Source organism: Caenorhabditis remanei, chromosome I (genome assembly GCF_010183535.1).
Source record: "Caenorhabditis remanei strain PX506 chromosome I, whole genome shotgun sequence".
NCBI classification, from domain to species: domain Eukaryota; kingdom Metazoa; phylum Nematoda; class Chromadorea; order Rhabditida; family Rhabditidae; genus Caenorhabditis; species Caenorhabditis remanei.
The window spans coordinates 14808360-14827135 of record NC_071328.1 but is presented as its reverse complement, the minus strand read 5'-3'; the positions used below and the strand labels follow the sequence as shown (position 1 = coordinate 14827135).

The 18776-nt window shown below is 39.9% G+C and overlaps 3 protein-coding genes across 3 annotated transcripts; 2 read left to right on the top strand and 1 right to left on the bottom strand.

Moving 5' to 3' along the window:
• Positions 1-308: 308 nt before the first annotated feature.
• On the top strand, positions 309-11298 carry GCK72_003219 (uncharacterized protein; the record flags this gene model as incomplete). The annotated part of the gene is made up of 6 exons (XM_053723892.1): positions 309-518; positions 1757-2068; positions 2964-3125; positions 6288-7439; positions 8832-9511; positions 10989-11298. 6 exons carry the CDS (start codon positions 309-311, stop codon positions 11296-11298), a joined length of 2826 nt encoding a protein of 941 aa, XP_053592537.1.
• Positions 11299-13375: 2077 nt separating this feature from the next.
• On the top strand, positions 13376-18442 carry GCK72_003217 (uncharacterized protein; the record flags this gene model as incomplete). The annotated part of the gene is made up of 7 exons (XM_053723890.1): positions 13376-13531; positions 13587-14207; positions 15036-15250; positions 15304-16220; positions 16538-17580; positions 17625-17775; positions 18264-18442. 7 exons carry the CDS (start codon positions 13376-13378, stop codon positions 18440-18442), a joined length of 3282 nt encoding a protein of 1093 aa, XP_053592535.1.
• GCK72_003218 (uncharacterized protein) lies at positions 16864-17619 on the bottom strand (the record flags this gene model as incomplete). Its single annotated transcript, XM_053723891.1, has 1 exon — positions 16864-17619. The coding sequence occupies one exon, from the start codon at positions 17617-17619 to the stop codon at positions 16864-16866; it is 756 nt and encodes a 251-aa protein (XP_053592536.1).
• Positions 18443-18776: the final 334 nt, after the last annotated feature.

The following is an 18776-nucleotide window of genomic DNA, read 5'->3' as shown; positions in this document are numbered from 1 at the left end:
AAAAATCGGTGAGAAAAAATGGAAAATTCGCAGAATTTCTTGCGCGTAAAGTTTCGCACATTGTACGCAAACACGGCGGCGGGAAAATGCACATTTTCCGAATTTCAAAAATTAATTTTTTTATTTTTCGCAACGAATCGCCGCGAAAATTTTCAATTTTTCGCGAAAATCGGCGGAATTTTGATCATTTTTTCGTCATTTTCTTATTTTTCGCTATAAAAACCGAAAAAAAATCAACTTTAACCCAATTTTTTCTAACAAAACCCATAAAAACCTTCATAAAACTCCTAAAAATCTCAATTTTTTCGATGGAACAAATCGGCGTGGCACTCCAAGAGACACTCCAACCAAACGCGGCGACCCGAAAACACGGAGAGGACTCTCTACGCACTTTACAAGCAAATCCGGGTTATGTGATTCAAATTCTGCAACTCGCCGTCAACGAGCAGCAAAATGTGGCGCCCGAGATTCGAATGGCCGCCGCTGTGGCACTCAAAAATTTTGTGAAGAGAAATTGGGTAGGTTTTCATCGAATTTAGAGCAAAAAAACCGTTTTTTTCAGTGAAAAATCCAAAAAATCGCTCAAAATGCATTATAATCCAAATTTTTAGCACCAGAAGTGTCATTTTTCAACTGAAAATAGGTTTTCTTAAATAGAAAATTGACATTTTTGAATTAAAAATTGCAATTTTCAATGAAATTTTTTAATTTTTTCAATGAAAAATGCAATTTTTAGTTGTAAAATGCGTCAAAGACGCCCCAGACGCTTGAATTTTTGCGGTCCTGAATATAAAACGCGTCTGAGGAACGCCAGCCTTCAGATTTTCAATTTTTGGTGAAAAATGCGCCGAAGATGCTCCAGCCTTCTAATTTTCAAATTTTTTACTCAAAAAAAACGCGTCAAAGACGCCCCAGGCGCTCAAATTTACGCGATTCTGAAGATAGACCGCGTCAAAGGAACGCCAGCTTTCAGATTTTCCCTTTCTAGTTCAAAAACGCGCCCAATACGCGCCAGCCACTCAAATTAGTGTCTATCTGTGTTACCGCAGATCCGGATGTCCGAATTCTGTGAATTTCAATAATTTTTGAATAAAATTAGAGTTTTTCGACGTTTTTAGAGCAAAAAATTCGATTTTTCAACTAGTTTTCACTAAAAATGACCGGAATTCGCGCCTTTCGGAGATCCAGATGTTCTAATATGTGTTTTCAATGTAAATTGGCTGATTTCCAGTTTAAAAATGCGCCAAAAACGCTACAACTCTCAATTTAGATTAAAAATCGATGAAAATTCTATGAAAAACTGTCATTTTAGACGAAAAATTGTGATTTTTGGTTGAAAGACGCGCCAGAGACGCACCAGCCACTCAAATTTTCGCGATCTTAAAGATTAAACGCGTCTAAGTAACGCCAGCCGTCGGATTTTCAATTTCTAGTTAGAAAATGCGCCAAATGTGCGCCAGAATCGCATTTTTCGAATTTAAGACTTAAAAAAGCGCCTGAGGAACGCCAGTATTTGGATTTTCAATTTCTGGTTCAAAAACGCGTCAAAGACGCGCCAGACACTCAAATTTTCGTGGTTTTGAAGATAAAACGCGTCTAAGGAACCCCAGCCATTTGGGTGAAAAATCTAGTTTTTTGGTTGAAAAATTCAGTTTTTTGCGTGAAAAATCAAAATTTTTAGTAAAAATCTGAATTTTTCAGTAAAAAATCCAAATTTTTTAGTGAAAAATTCAAAAATTCTCGAATTTTCTTGCAGGGCCAAGCACCAGAAGTGGAAATGAGCCAAGAAGACGAGGAGCAATTCCGTAATATGTTGCTCGACGCAATGTTCAACACGACGAAATCAAATGTTCAAGAGATTCTCTCAAATGCGTTGTATCTCATCGCCCAACGTGATTTTCCCGAGAAATGGCCCGAATTGGTGCCGTATTTATCGAAATTTTTGACGGCCAACGATTTGAATCATCTCGTCGCCTCGCTGGCTTCAATGGATCAAATCTTCCGCAAATTTCGATACGAATCAAAGAGCACCGAGTTGTGGAAAGAGCTATCCAAGTGCTTGCAAAGTGTCAGTTTTTATGCAATTTTGACTCTAAAAACGCGCCAAAAACGCCCCAGACACTCAAATTTTCAGAGTTTTGACTTTAGAAACGCGCTCAAGACGCCCCAGCTCTTAGATTTTCAAAGTTTTGGCTTTAAAAACGCGCTAACGACGACCCAGACACTTGAATTCTCTGAATTTTGACTCAAAAAACGCGCCAAAGACGCCCCAGACACTCAAATTTTCAATTTCCAGTTACACACGCGCCGAAGGAACCCCAGTATTCAGATTTTCAGAGTTTTGACTTTAGAAACGCGCCAAAAACGCCCCAGACACTCAAATTTTTGGGGTCTTGAAGATAAAATGCGTCTAAGGAACGCCAAGCCTTCGGATTTTCAATTTTGGTTGAAAAATGCACCAAAGACGCCGCAGGCACTCAAATTTTTCGCGGTCTTCGGTCAGCTTCCATTCGAGAGTGCAATTTAAGTTTGAAATTTTGGAAAATCGCGAAAAAATCTGAAGATTTTTGAATTTCTGTGAAAAATTTAGAAATTTAGAAAAATCGGAGATTTTGGCACAAAAATGCGTCTGCAAATTTTCAGACGCGGCAAAGGTGCGCCAGATTTTGTGATTTGGGTTTGAAAACGCGTCATAGGTGCGCCAGACTCATTAATTTATGCAATTTTGTTTCGAAAATTGCGCCGAAGGTGCGCCAGATGTCAGATTTTCTCTTTGTAGTTCAAAAGCGCGCCCAAGACGCCCCAGGCGCTCAAATTTTCGCAATCTCAAAGATAAAACGCGTTTGAGGAACCCCAGTATTCAGATTTTCAGATCTTTACTCTAAAAACGCGCTAAAGACGCCCCAGACACTCAAATTTTTGCTTTTTTTCCCTCGTTTCCCCTCTAAAAATCGCATTTTCAGACGCAAGAACCGCTCACCCTTCTTCTCGCCAACATGATGGAAGTCGCCCAGCGAAAAGATTCACTTGGAGCCGAGGAGACAGCCCAATGGCTGAAAGTGTTGAATTTGATTGCGAAAGTGTATCATTCATTGTGCTCACAGGATATTCCAGAGTATTTTGAGGTAGAAATTGACCAAAAATATGAATTTTGAGGATAAAATTGCGATTTTCTAGGGTTTTCAAGTGAAAAAAAACTGATTTCCAGTTTATGGCTCAAATTTCAAAATTTCAGGCTGAAAACCCTGTAAATTTTTACTCAAAAGCCCTTTAAAACACTGATTTCTGCTCCCCAACGGCTTATTTGTCTTTGAAATTCCCCAAAAATCTGAAATTTTAGCCCGAAACCCCCATTTTGTAAGATTTCTGATCCTAGGGTTACCGTAGTTCGGATTCTGGATTCTAGACAAAAAACTGTGAAGATTACTGTATTTTCTAAGTATTCGATCATTAAATATTAGATTTTCGTCCATTTTCACCGTTTACTGCAATTTGAGACCACCAATTCCACAGATCCTGGGAGTATTACTGTAGCTGATCTAGATTTATCGAGATGATTACTGTAGTATTCACATTTTGAATAAAGTTCTCTATTTCAATCTTATTTTTCATGAAATTTTCTCGATTTCCCTTCAATATCACCCCAATTTCTTCCTCCCGACCCCATTTTCATTGATTTTGGCCTCCTTTTAGTAGAGGAAAACTTGTCAAAATCAATGAAAATGGAGATAATTAGGGTCGGGAGGAAGAAATTGGGCTGAAATTGAAGGGAAATCGAGAAAATTTTATGAAAAATAAGATTGAAATAGAGAACTTTATTCAAAACGTGAATACTACAATAATCATCTCGATAAATCTAGATCAGCTACAGTAATACTCCCAGGATCTTTGGAACCAGTCGGTTTACGTCGCCTAACGGCGACTAAACCTCCTTCCCTACACCACCCTTCTCAGTTTTACAGCGCCTGCGGCGCTTCTTAGCTGGAACAGTCCGTTCCGACAAAGCACAATTGTAAAATCTCTCCTTTTCAGACTCAAACTCTGCAAACTTTCTCAATGACTTTTTCTATCTTGATAGAATATGGAATTTAGAATGAGCTGTTTTTGAATTTACCAATTAGAACTTTCTTCCTATGTTTTCCTTATTTCAAAACAATCTCACAGAAGAACGTGAACTTGATAACTCTTCTTTCTTCTCAAAAGGCGAGTGATCATGCAGAATTACTACTATCGAGGTCTCAGACTTCTACTTTACTCTTGGATCGTATAACTTATTCACTTGTAAGGTAGTTTTCGTTAGCTAAGGAGCCCTTTCCGGTAGAGAACAATTAAAACACTTCTGTATTTCTGATAATATTTTAACAAATTTTCTCACTGACTTTTTTCCTGTGGAATATGGAATGTCAGTATAAAAAATGTTTTCCATATACTTACACGGAAATCTTCTTCTTAGTCTGGTTTGATCCGAAAAGTTCTGCTTTCTCATTTTATACCTCTTCGGCGGCGATGCCGCGTCTTTTCTCTAGAATACTTCAAAACTATTTCACATACTTCTAAGTTTAAAAGTAGAAGTGCACTCTTATTCAGTCTATTTTGATTCCAATCCTTATTTCTACCTGAAAGTGCACCACAAAAGTTGGCAGAATTCTTGAAGATCTTCAAAGAAATGCACTTTATGTACATAAATAGTGATATAGGCAAAAAACGTTATAACTTTTTTCAAAAACTTCAAAACATATTTTCCTTTTGACAAAAAATGTAATCTTTCTGAGCTTTTGACTGATCGGCGGCGATGCCGCCTCCCTTCCCCAAGAAGATGCGGACGAAAGTCTTATGGATAAATCAGTTTTTGACTCGGCGTTTGCAGGATTGTAATTTTTAAGCATTTTGAAAGTTAGGAGCTGTACGAAAATCGGAGAGAGCCTCTTAATCGGGGAACGAAAATTGGGGATAGTGTGCACAGACGAACGCAAATTTGCGGCGCAGTTTCCAAACCGTAGTTTTTTTCCCCGATTATACCCACGCAACCTACGAAATCTCGACTGTAACGGCGTTATTTACAACCTCCAACAAAAAACCAAAAAACATTTCCGACCTGGCGGGAACGAACTCACCACCCCGTGCGTGAGAGTCATCTGCGTAGACCGCTACACCAAATACGTGCGTCCCGAGCTTTTTCGAGAATGCAGATAAGAAACACCGAGTCAGTAGTCTTGAGCTTTCTATCACCCTGTCGGGACACACCTTTTCTCAACGCTTTTAACCATTGAAATGGTCATCGTCTCCAGAAGACGTCAAAATCAACTTTTTCGAAAAAAGAAAAGTTCGGGCATCATCTAAGGGAAATTTCCAATCAATCTGTCTAGGTTTCATAGAAATCGGTCCACTACAGAGGGAGTTATGGCTTGCAACACATAAACGGACAGACGGAATCTGTTGAATATTATTAGTAAAGATTGGTGGTCTCAAATTGCAGTAAACGGTGAAAATGGACGAAAATCTAATATTTAATGATCGAATACTTACTAGGGAAGGCCCTCGACTCGGTCTGGAGTTATGGGTCGTTACTTATATCATTGGAAAGCTGAGAAAACGCTGATTCCAAATATATTTTCAGTTTTTGCCCTCGAGGCCTCGTATTCAAGATAAACAAGGTCAAAGTTCGGAAAAATGACAAATTATTGCCTTTTTAACACGCGAAAAATGTTTTGAAACATTCTAGCGATTTTCGCATGTTAAAAAGGCAATAATTTGTCATTTTTCCGAACTTTGACCTTGTTTATCTTGAATACGAGGCCTCGAGGGCAAAAACTGAAAATATATTTGGAATCAGCGTTTTCTCAGCTTTCCAATGATATAAGTAACGACCTATAACTCCAGACCGAGTCCATGACCTTCCCTAGTTAGAAAATACAGTAATCTTCACAGTTTTTTGTCTAGAATCCAGAATCCGAACTACGGTAACCCTAGGATCAGAAATCTTACAAAATGGGGGTTTTGGGCTAAAATTTCAGATTTTTGGGGAATTTCAAAGACAAATAAGCCGTCGGGGAGCAGAAATCAGTGTTTTAAAGGGCTTTTGAGTAAAAATTTACAGGGTTTTCAGCCTGAAATTTTGAAATTTGAGCCATAAACTGGGTTATTGGCAGTATTTAAGTAATAATTTCAACCTGGAATAATTTCCAAAGCGTTAGTGCACCAATTTTTCAGCCGGGCCGTGGAAATTCTCGTCACGGCCCGGCCCGGCCCGTTGCAAGTATGGCCAATTTTTACATCAATTTCTTCAGGACCATCTCAACGACTGGATGCCTCACTTCTTACAACTCGTCCAAATCTCCGCCCCCTCTCAAACCTCCGCATCAGGCGAACCAACGACACTGGACGAGTTGAAACACGAGATCTGTGAGATCTTCACTCTCTACTCACAGCGATACGAAGAGGAGATCGCTCCGTATGTGCCGGACATCATCTCAGCCGTCTGGCGTCTTCTGGAGACAACTGGTCCAGACACCCGCTACGACACTATGGTCTGTGCGGCACTCGAGTTCTTGTCAATGGTCTCACAGAGGCAATATTACGAGAGTCATTTCACAGGGGACGGTGTGTTGAAGACGTTGGCGGAGAACGTGTGTGTCCAGAATCTTCTGTTGAGACAACAGGATATGGAACTGTTTGAAGATGAGCCATTGGATTATATGAAGAGAGATATCGAGGGGACAGATGTTGGCACTAGAAGACGTGGAGCCATCGATTTGGCTCGAGGGCTCTGTCGCCGTTTTGAGGATAAAATGCTGCCATGTCTCTCTGAAATCGTCCAAACCCTTCTGGCTAGTGGGGAATGGATAAAAATCGATATTGTATACTCACTAGTGACAGCGATTGCAGTAAAGACTGAAACTGCGAAGGCAGGTGTCACGGCGACAAATCCACTTATTGATATCAATGACTTTTTTATTGGACAAGTCGCCGGGCATCTGAATTCCGATGTTAATCAGACGCCGATTCTGAAGGCTGACGCGCTGAAATTCGCTGTGACATTCCGGAAACAACTGGCTCCAGAGCATTTGATGACTGCAATCAAGGCATCTGATGCTCTCCTGTCGTCGTCCACTCCGATTCTTCATAAATACGCGGCGTATGCTATTGAACGAATTCTGATTGCTGATAGTTCTAAGATTTTCTCGGCGCACAATCTCCCGGTGTCTTCAATCCTTCAAAATTTGGTCGCCGCTTTCGATAAAGACCCGAAGGCGCAGAATTCGCCGTATTTGATTAAGGCGATTCTGAGGATTATTGTGATTTTGGATGAGGAAACGATTCGACACGCTGATGCGATTGCGACGAAACTCGCGCAGCTGATTGAGAGTGCGACGAAGAATGCGGCGGATTCGGTGCATACGCACTTCTTGTTTGAGACTATTTGTGTGTTGGTTACCAAGGTAGAGTTTGGAGAGAACTTTTCGAGAAAAAAATGGAGGAAAAATGAGGTTTTGGCCCAAAAAAACCTGTTTTTGAGTGAAAAAATGACTGAAAATCGGCTGAAATTGAGGAAAAATGAGTTTTTTATATCAAAAATGCCTGAAATTGAGGGTTTTGACACAAAAACCTGTTTTTGATTGAAAAAATGGCTGAAAATTGGCTGAAATTGAGTATATTTTAGAAATTAGAGAGTTTATGGCTGAAAATGACTAAAGTCTAGTTTGAAGCCAAAAATCTCACTTTTGAGTGAAAAAGTGGCTGAAAATTGTCTAAAAATGGGTATTTTATGTCAAAATTGACTGAAATCGGCTGAAAATGAGGGTTTTATGCCAAAATTTAAGTTTATAGCTGAAAATGACCGAAATTGAAAGTTTTGACCCAAAAAAAAACCTGTTTTTGAGTGAAAAAAATGACTGAAATTGAGGGAAATTGAGATGTTTGCAGTTTTTTCTCCAATTTTAGCCGATTTTCAGCTATTTTTCCAGTCAAAAGCGAGTTTTTTGGCACCAATCTCCCATTTTCAGTCGTCTTTTTCAGTAAATTTTGACTTAAAATTCACATTTTTAGTCATTTTTCACTCCAAAGCGATTTTGGCTCAAAACCCTCAATTTCTGCCATTTTCAACCTTTTTTCTTCAAAAACAAGTTTTTGCTCAAAGCCCCTCATTTTTTTTGTCAATTTCAGCCTGAAAATTGACTGAAATTGACTAAAAATGTGAATTTTAAGTCAAAATTCACTGAAAAATACTGAAAATGAGAGTTTGGGCCAAAAATCCCACTTTTGAGTGAAAAAAATGACTGAAAATCGGCTGAAATTGGGGAAAAAACTGCAAACATCTCAATTTCAATCAATTTCAGTCATTTTTCCACTCAAAAACAGGTTTTTTTCGGTCAAAACCTTCAATTTCATTCAATTTTGACATAAAACTCTCATGTTTAGTCGATTTTCAGCCTTTTTTATCATTAAAAAACCAGTTTTTGACAGCTATAACTAACATTTCGACATAAAATTCTCATTTTCAGCCATTTTTTATTCAGAAAGCGAGTTTTTTGGCTCAAACCCTTCAATTCCAGTCAATTTCAGTCATTTTTTCACTCAAAAACAAGTTTTTTCGGGTCAAAACTTTCAATTTCAGTCATTTTCAGCTATAAACTAAAATTTTGGCATAAAACCCTCATTTTCAGCCGATTTCAGTCAATTGTGACATAAAATACCCATTTTTAGACAATTTTCAGCCATTTTTTTCACTCAAAAGTGAGATTTTTGGCTTAAAACTCGACTTTAGTCATTTTCAGCCATAAACTCTCTAATTTCTTCACTTAAAAAACCCCCAATTCTCTCTCAATTTTCAGACTCGAACAATCGGCGCCTCACTTGACGCTCAACTCCTGCCACTAATCGAAGTGATTTTCCGTGAAGACTTGGAAGATCTCATCCCATACGCTCTCCAAATCACAGGAGTCCTCGTCTCGTCATGTATCTCTCGTAACGCTTCAATCGATCAATTCTCCGCATTTCTTCCATTCCTTCTTTCTGAAAGACTTTGGGCTCGATCAGCGAATGTTCCGGCTGCTCTTTCGGTGCTCGAAGTGCTCCTTTCAGTCAATGCGAGAGGCGTTGTCGCCGATAATTCCGCGCTGATTTTGAATCATTTATCACGTCTTCTCGGCTCGAAGACGTTGGATCAATACGGATTTCAGTTGGCATCGGCGATTCTTCCCTCTATTGAACACTTTGAAGGGCAGGCGATGACGTTCGTTTTGAATACAATGTTCCGACGAATTCAGTCGTCGAAAACGCCGAAATTCATCAAATTATTCATTGTGTTCTTGTGTCGATTCACGATTCTCAGAAGTGCTCAAGATCTTGTGAGAAGTTGTGAGAATATTCAGACGGGAATGTTTGGAATGTTGATTGAAAGGATTCTGTGCATTGAGATGCCTGGGTTGAAACAGACGACGACGGCGCCCGAGAAGAGGATTATTGCCATTGGAATGGGCAATTTGTTGGCTGAGGCTACGCAACAGCTTGTGTGAGTTTGGGAGGAATTCTAGTATTCTGGAGCTGAAACTAGGTATTCAGAATACTGAAAAAAAGAAGAAAAAATCAAGATTTGAAGCTGAAACTCAGAATTTGGGGCTTAAAAAAGAGAAAATTCGACTGAAATTCCAAATTTTAGGCTTCTGATTCGGAGATTCTGAACGCCTCAGAATCCAGATTAGGCAGCTTGAAAATTTGAATTTCAGTCGAATTTTCTATTTTTTGTGCCCCAAATCCGGAGTTTCAGCTCCAGAATTTGACATTTTGGTTCCAGAAGCTCAATATTTAGGATTTGGAGCTGAAACTCAAGATTTGGAACTCAAAAAATAGAAAATTTGACTGAAATTCCGATTCTGCATTCTGAGGCATTCAGAATCTCAGAATCCGTGTTTTTCACAAAAAATTGAGAATTTTTAGTGTTTTTCGGTGCAAAACAGGTATGTGCCCGGGTGGCGTTGAGCGCCTCGCATTTTCAGCCGAAATTTGAAAATGCGACGAGAAAGAGTGTGCGAAATGGAGAGACGCAGACACACTCTCTCGATTTTACACACTCTCTCTCGTCGCATTTTCGCCCACTTTGAAATCTTTCAGCGCCCAAAGCGCCTCCATAGGCACATCCCTGGTGCAAAATCGGAATTTTTATCTGAAAATCACACAGTTACTGCGAAAAATAGCTTGAAATTTTGAATTTCATTCGAATTTTCTCTTTTTTGTGCCCCAAATCCGGAGTTTGAGATCCAAAAACTCCAAATTTCGAATTTTTCTGCTTTTTTTTTTGAAATTTCAGAAAATTGGAAATTTTTAGAGTTTTTAACGGAAAATTAGGAATTTTCAGTGTTTTTTTCACGAAAATTTGGGAATTTTCTCGAAAAACTGTCTGAAAGTGTCGTAAAATGGGTTTCAAGGCGGGAAAATGGGGTTATTATGGTGAAAATTGAACTTTTCGCCCTCAAAATCGGAAAATTTAGTTTTCAGAGCCGGAAAGTCAATTTTTGAGTGAGAAATTTAGTTTCCGGTCTAAAATTAGAGGCTGGATATAATTTTTTGGATAAGAAACACAATTTTAGCCAATTTCGATAAAGATTTCGCTAAAATCCGAATTTTTGCTTAAAATTCGACTTTGGCAGTGGAAAACCTCTAATTTTAGACCGAAAACTGAGTTTCTAGCTCAAAAATTGACTTTCCGGCTCTGAAAACTCAATTTTCCGATTTCGAGGGCGAAAAGTTCAATTTTCACCTTAAAACCCTCATTTTCCCGTCTTGAAACCCATTTTACGATACTTTCAGACAGTTTTTCGCAGCGATTCTCTGTTAAAAACACTGAAAATTCCCGATTTTCCCTTAAAAACTGTAAAAATTCCCGATTTTCTCTTGAAAAATCACTAAAAATTCCCTATTTTCCCTCCAAAATCACTTAAAAATGTCCAATTTTCTGAAATTTCGCCCCCTGAAAACGCATAAAGTTCCAGCGGTCAATACGGAATACTATCCTACGAGACAGCGATGCTTCTGGAGGCAGCGTCAGCCTCAGACCGTGCCGTTCTCTCACCAGAAGAGGAACAAGCGTCAATGTACAACGCCGAAGGAGAGTTCGTCAATCCGTTTTGTCGTTTATCGTACGCTCCAAAGCAGCCAATCATCGCCGCCACCATCACCAATCACAAAGCGTACTTTGCGCAGGCCGTCTTGATTCGTGGACCCGGAAACGTGCCGGAGACGTTGCGTGCCGTACCGCCCGAGATTGTCACCTACCTTCAATCGATTCATAATACTGCCTAGTTCCTTAATTATTCAATTATTACTCGCTTCTTTTTCTAATTTTCTATTTTCTATTTTTTGAATTTCCCTCCCATCACTCTCTCCCGATTCATCTCTGATTTTAGTTTACGGTTGTTGAAGCCCCGCTTCTCCCTAATTTTTCTCTCATTCTCGCTGTTTTTATGCAAAACCTGCCCTATTTTTGATTTACAAGTTGAATAAACTCGCCAGGAAACTATTTTTTTTGCGAAAATCCCGTTTTTAAACTTTTTTTCAAGTGAAAATCTTGTTTTCAGCGATTTTCGTTGGATTTAGAGTTTTCTGGTCAAAAATAGTTTTTTTTAGTCGAAACATCTGCGATTTTCACCAAAATTTTCGGGTTTTTTGGTTAAAAACACTGATTTTTCGACTAAAAATCCGATATTTGGCCAAAAATCCTATTTTTTAGGCTGAAAAAATCTTAAATTCAACTTGCGCGTAGAGTATAGCGCATTGTACGCAGAGGTACACCGCTACGCAAAAATGCACGAAACACCTAAAAACTGGCCAATTTTCAGCTTTTTGCGGTTTTTTTCGATTTCTAAATAAGTTCTCAACTCTTAAATTCGTGATTTTCGCCCCAAAAATTCATAATTTCACTCAAAAAACTCGATTTCCAGCATTCCCCCAACTTGCGCGGCAAATTAAATGCAACGTACGCAATCACACAACACCACCACGCAAAATTGCGGACCCCAAACTTTTGGCGGTATTTCAAAACGGAATTTTTATGGGAATTTTCGAATTTTCTCAGTGAACATCTGCCACCAGCTGTGTTATTTGCATAATTGCGCAATGTTGCACAATAAAAGTGGACCACCCGTGGTTGGGAAGCTCCGCCCATTGGTTGGACGCAAAAATTGCGTATTTTGATCTTTTTATTGTTCTTCAATTGCACTTTCCGGTCGGATGATCGCACCGCCTGTCTTTTTTCTCTCTTATTTTGCAATTCTATCATTTTTTAGCAGTCAGTCAGTCAAAAAAGCAACAAAAAAATTTTTTTAACCAGCAAAAAAAAATTTAGTATCATTTTTATCACTAGTCAAACACAAATAATACTGAGTCTCTTTCCAATTGTTTTCTGCTTTTTTTCAGCTGAAAATAGGTCTTTAAACGCAGTAAACAACGTCTCTCATTCTCTGCGTCTCTCCATTCCGCGTGCTCTCTCGCCCCTCCTCGCGATTTGAATAATAGAAGACGCTCTCTCTCTCTCTTTCTGAAAAAAATCTCCTGGTTGCCCGGGGAATTAGCGAGAAAAAAGAGATAGATTCTTTTTCGCTAATTTTTTTTAGTTTCGCCATTATTTGCAATTTTATTCCCGAAATCCATTAATTTCTGTTGCGAAATCGTGACTCATAGCCTTTCATAGGCAGTTTTCATCGAAATATTGCGAAAAATCTGCGAAAATTCTCGCAAAAACTAGCGAAAAACCGGTAAAACCTCGTGAAAATCATGTGACACAAATTTCAAAATTCAAACTTCCCGCCAACAATTGTGTAAAGTACGTGTGACAATGCAAACGCGCTCCACGGGCAATCGCGCCGAGAGAGTGAACTGAAATGTTTTGTCCCAAAATTCGATATTTCTGGGCCTATTTTTGACATTTTCCGCCCGTTTTTTCGCCGGTATTTTTTGAAAAATGAATTAAAATTGAATTTTCTCGGAAAATCAATAATATTCAGGGGATTTTAGCCAGAAAATCGGGTTTTTTCTCGATTTTTTACCCAAGTTTCGCAATTTTTCAAAATCAAATTTTGCGATTTTCGCCGATTTTCACCGATTTTTCTCGGTTTTCCACTCAAAATTCATCATTTTTCTAATAAAATCCATAATTTCCTGCAAATTGCGGTGTTTTTTCGGCTTTTTTACCCCGATTTTCGGTCTGTCACGTGATTTAGTGTTTGCCCGCGAAGCATGTGTTTTTGGAAGTTTCTAGTCTCATTTTTTGCGGGAAAATGGTATTTTTCAGCTAAAAGTTTGAGTTTTCCTCCGTTTATCGTGTTTTTTTCTCGAAAACTCCAAAATTCTTCAAAATATTTTTATTACAGGGTACTCAAGAATGGACGTCAATCAATTCGCTGAGCTTATCCAACGACTCCAATCGTCAGACAACGAGATCCGCAAAAAAGCCGAAGAACAGTATGAACAGATTGACGGTCCAACAAAAGTGGCGCTCCTTTTCGAGTGTTACAATCAGTTCGCTAATAGTGCTGAGGTACGTCATGTCTTATTAAAAGAACAATTAACTATTCGGTTAGTATTGGTTTCAGGTCAGATCCACTGTGCTCGTCTTCCTTCGACGAGTGCTCTCCAGAGATTGGGACGCAATTTGGGAGAATTTGAATGATGAGAACAAACAGAGAATTCTCGCGAAAGTTCTCGAGATGATAGTCCACGAGACGGATATCTCGATCAAGAAGAAAATCGCCGATTTGATTTCTGAAATCGCTTCAAACCTTATCGACGACGCAGGAGATATGTCATGGCAAGGAGTGCTCGAGTTGATGGATCATTGCTTGAAAAGCGACGATCTCACCGCCAACTACATTGCACTTCTCATTCTTCGCGGATGTCCGATTATCTTTGGAAACAAGCTCGCTCACTTCCTTCCAAGTCTTAAAGTAGTCCTGGAGAAGTGCATGGCCACACCAGATCTTCAAATCAAGTCGACAGCTGTCCGTGCGGTCATCGCTTTCGCTGTTGATAACGATGAGGAGAAGGATGTGATCAGACTGATGACTGCACTTGTTCCAAATGTACTCCAAGTCTGCAATGAGACCAGCGATGAGGACGATTCTGATGGTGCTTTGGGAGAGTTCGCCGAGTTGGCTTCTTCTCTTCCAAAATGTTTGAACAGTCATTTGTCTCAAGTTCTTCAAGTCACACTTCAAGTTAGTAAAGAGTCGACGGTGAAATCGTTGAATACGGCTGGAATTGGCTGAACATGTTGTGTTTTAGAACAGAAATTAAGAATTTTCAGATTTAAGTCGCTAAAAATCATAAATTTTGTGTTTTAGAGATATTTCTGAACTAAAGCAGGCGAAGACATCGTTGGAATCGTCAAAATTGGCTGAAAATGTGGTGTTTTAGAACAGAAATTGAACTTTTTTAAAAGTTCATTTTCTGATCTCGATTTTCAATTTTTTATCGTTTTTAGCCTATTTCTTTTCGGAAAAAAGGCGTTTATTGTTCAGAAAGATGACCCTATCATTCACGTGAATTACACGAGGATTTCATAATCAAAGCTTTTTTACTAGAGACATACCTGGTACCCATTGGGAAAGAAGTGGAAAATCATGGAGTCAGTTTGGAGTTAAGGGACGTGACATATTTCATTAAAAAGCTGAGAAAACACTTATTTCAAATATATATTCCGTTTTTGCCCTCGAGGCCTGGTATTCGAGAAAAAATGGGTCAAAATTCTGAAAAGTGAATAATTTGTCATTTTTCAGAACTTTGACCTCATTTTTCTCGAATACCAGACCGCGAGCGCAAAAAACTGAATATATATTTGGAATCAGCGTTTTCTCTGCTTTCCAATGATATAAGTCACGTTCCATATCTCTGAAATTGACTTCATGATCTTCGCTTGTTACACTTTATCAAATTCTCGCGTTTCTGATTTCCATATCTCGATAATGATAGAATTTCCAGCCAATTCCACCAGTTCAGACTCTACAAAATCTCGTTTATTCCCCCCAAAACCCATTAATTTCCAGCTCGCCGCCAACAAGGAGAAGAACGAGATGTGCCGTCAAAACGCCATCGAAGTCATCTGCTCCTACATGGAATCCGCACCAAAAGGACTCAAGAAGTACGCTCCAAACGCGTTTTCTCATATTCTCGAGTGTCTTCTCGCCTGTATGACCGAGTTGGACGATGAGGTGCTCCAAGAGTGGCTCAACGAGATTGAGGAGGAGGATGATTATGAAGAGTAAGTAGAAAGAAATTATATAATTGATATCAAAAAATCCATTTTCTTTTTAGCATCCCAATCATCGCCGAAAGCGCCATCGATCGTGTCGCCTGTTGTATCAACGGAAAAACGATGCTCCCAGTGTTTCTTCCACTCGTCGAGAAGCTTTTGACTAATGACGACTGGAAAATGAAGCACGCTGCTCTCCGCGCGTTCTCTGCCGTCGGCGAGGGATGCCAACGTTCCATGGAGCCACATATAGAGCAAATTATGGTTCATATCACCAGATACGTCAACGACGCTCATCCACGTGTCCAATACGCCGCGTGTAACGCCATCGGACAAATGTCTTCTGACTTTGCTCCAACTCTTCAGAAGAAGTGCCACGCCGCCGTCATTCCAGCTCTTCTCGAGTCTCTCGATAGAACTGATGTGCCACGTGTGTGTGCTCACGCTGCTTCTGCATTAGTCAACTTTGCCGAGGAGTGCCCGAAGAGCATTATTGGACAATATCTTCCATACATTCTCCAGAAGCTTGAGAACGTGCTGTCCGCTGTGTTCAACCGTTTGTCCGATAAGAGATATCAAGTCGTCGTTGAGAACATTGTCACCGCCATCGCCTCTGTCGCGGAAGCCGCCGAGGAGTTGTTCAAGGAGCATCACGCTCGTCTCATTCCAAATCTTGTTCACATTCTTCAGAATGTTGGAGAGCTTAAGGAGTTGAGAGGAAAGACTATCGAGTGCATCTCACTCATCGGATACGCTGTTGGAAAAGAACACTTTCACGCTACAGCCATCGATATTTTGAATCTTCTTGGAGATGGAATGAAGGATTTGGCTATCGACGATCCACAATACAGCTATATGATCAGCTCATGGACCCGTTTCTGCTCGATACTTGGAGCTGATTTCGCTCCATTCCTTCCTGTTGTCATGGATCCAGTTCTTCGTGCCGCTCGTTATCGTCCAGATTTCAACATCTTCAATAGTGAGGAGACGATTTTTCATTATACTTGCAATCCGGGCTGGAACTCGCTTCAAACTTAATCTTATGAGCTGAAAAATGTACCCAAATGTAGTTCTCAACGAGATCTATCTTTCTGAAGTAATACGGGAGTGGCTTTTTTGGCCATTTTCGCGTTTTTCGGTACTTTCCCTGGCCGTATTATATCAGAAAGATAGATATCGCCGAAATCTACATTTGGTACGTTTTTCAGCTCATATTATTGAGTTAGAAGCGAGTTAAGCGCCGGCTTGCAAGAATGAATTTTATATATAATTGTTTAAACTTCTCATATTTTCCAGACGAAGACATTCAAGACACCGAAGAAGGCGTCGAATACCACGGAATCGGTGGCGAGAAGACTGTCGGAATAAGAACTAGCGGTCTCGAGGAGAAGGCAACCGCCTGTGATATGCTTGTGGCGTTCGCCAAGGAAATGAAGGAGGCTTTCATGCCGTACGTCGTCGACGTCTACGAGCTTGCCATCAAAAATCTCGATTTCGGACTTCACGACGGTGTTCGTACCGCTTCTGCCGAGATTATGCCATTCTTGTTGGTCTGTGTTGAGAAGCAAGGGCTCGCTGACAAACGTCGTTTGTGGTGCGAATTCTTGAAGGCGCTGACGACTTCAATGGAAGAGGAGGATGACGTCGAGATTCTCGCCTCGTTCATGACCGCCATCGGATCGTGTATTGAGGTTATGAAGACTGAGGGAATCGCCGAAGAGGAGGTGAAACTCATCATCTCGGTTTTGTTGAAACAACTCGAGAATTACGGAAAGAGAATGAACGATCGTCCAGCTGAAGACGAGGATGACGACGATGCTGAGGCTAAGGAGGAGTTGGATTACTTCATGGAGTTGGAGGCGTCTTGCCTTGGAGCAATCTCCGATTTGACTCACTCTCTGATGAAAGAGTTCAAGGAGAGCATCTTCGAGGGAATGATCAACGTGTTCGATTGTGCTGTTCAACTCATCGAGGGATCCAAACAATACTTCGAGAGACAATGGGGAATGTGTCTTCTCGATGACGCCATCGAGTACGGTGTCGGACACTTGCCAACTCGTTTCCCGAAACTCATTCCGATTATGTACAAGTTGTTGGGTGACGAGTATCCGGAAGTGAGACAAGCGGCTGCTTATGGATTCGGTGTGATGGCTGTCAGATATCAGCATATCAACGATTATAGAAACGAGATTCTGAGCTGTCTGCAACCGTTGGCTGCGATGATCGAACGAGAGGACGCGAGAGCTACGGAGGAGAGCACTGTCGCCACGGAGAATGCGATTTCTGCATTCGCGAAGATTATTGCTAATGTGCCACTTCCAGATGATGTTTACAGACAGGTAAATTGGAAATTCTATTAGAATTGGATCAAATGTCATTTTAGGTTGTCGAGAAGTTCCTCAGCTGGTTGCCAACATACTCGGACACGGAAGAGAGTCCATACATCTACTCTGCGTTGGCTCAATTGTTCGACAAACAAGATCCAGCTCTCTTCGGAGCAGAGAATCAGAATCTGTCGAGAATCTTCACTGTCTGTAAGTATCGAATCTTAGCTAAATTTGGTGAAAATCTCTCTTTTTAACTGAAAAAACGCCTTTTTTGTGGTTTTTTTTTTTAACTCAAAACCTCAATTTTCCTATTTCTAAGTGAAAATCTCGCTTTTTTGACCATATAAGCGTATTTTTCGTGCTATTTTTCAATTCAAAACCCCCATTTCCATGTGAAAATTTCGCTTTTTAGCCAAAATACCACCTTTTTCGTGTTATTTTTACTCAAAAATCACAATTTTCCCTTATTTCTATGTGAACATCTGGTTTTTAAGCAGAAAGGTGTTTTTCGTGGTATTTTTAACTCAAAATTCCAATTTCCAGATGAAAATCACACTTTAAGCAAAAAAATGCCTTTTTCGTGGCATGTTTAGCTCAAAATCCCAATTTCCGGGTGAAAATCTCGTTTTTTAACCAAAAAACCGCTTTTTTCGAGCTATTTTCAACTAAAAATCCCAATTTTCTTCAATTTCCAGGCTTGCTCTCAATCGCGAACGAGGCATTCAACGACGACGAGCACGGTAATCACACCAAATCTCGCATCGCCACAATTCTCAAGACCATCTACTCTTCGTTCCCACAATTCGCTCAACAAGACGGAATCGACGAACACTTGCAAGGAGTCCTTCAAAGAGTTCTCACCACTGGACAATAAATTCTTGTTCTTATTCGTGTCTTCCCCGGTTATTTCTCCGTTTTCCCCACCACTTTATTCAAAAACTACACTGTTTTCATCCGATTTTTTGATCGAATCTTGTTTCCCCTTCCTGAAATGACTCTGTTAACAACCACCCGCTTGTTTCTTCTTTTTCCTTATCTTCTCCTATCATCATCATCAGTTTTTTCTCTTTTTGCCACCAAACTTCCCTTATTTTAGTTTAATTTCTCTTATTTTTAATCGATTTTTCCTATCTTTTTGTTGTGTTGATATTGTCATTATGTTTCAAATCCGTTAGTTGTTAAAATCTGAAAATAATTTCAACCTCTCT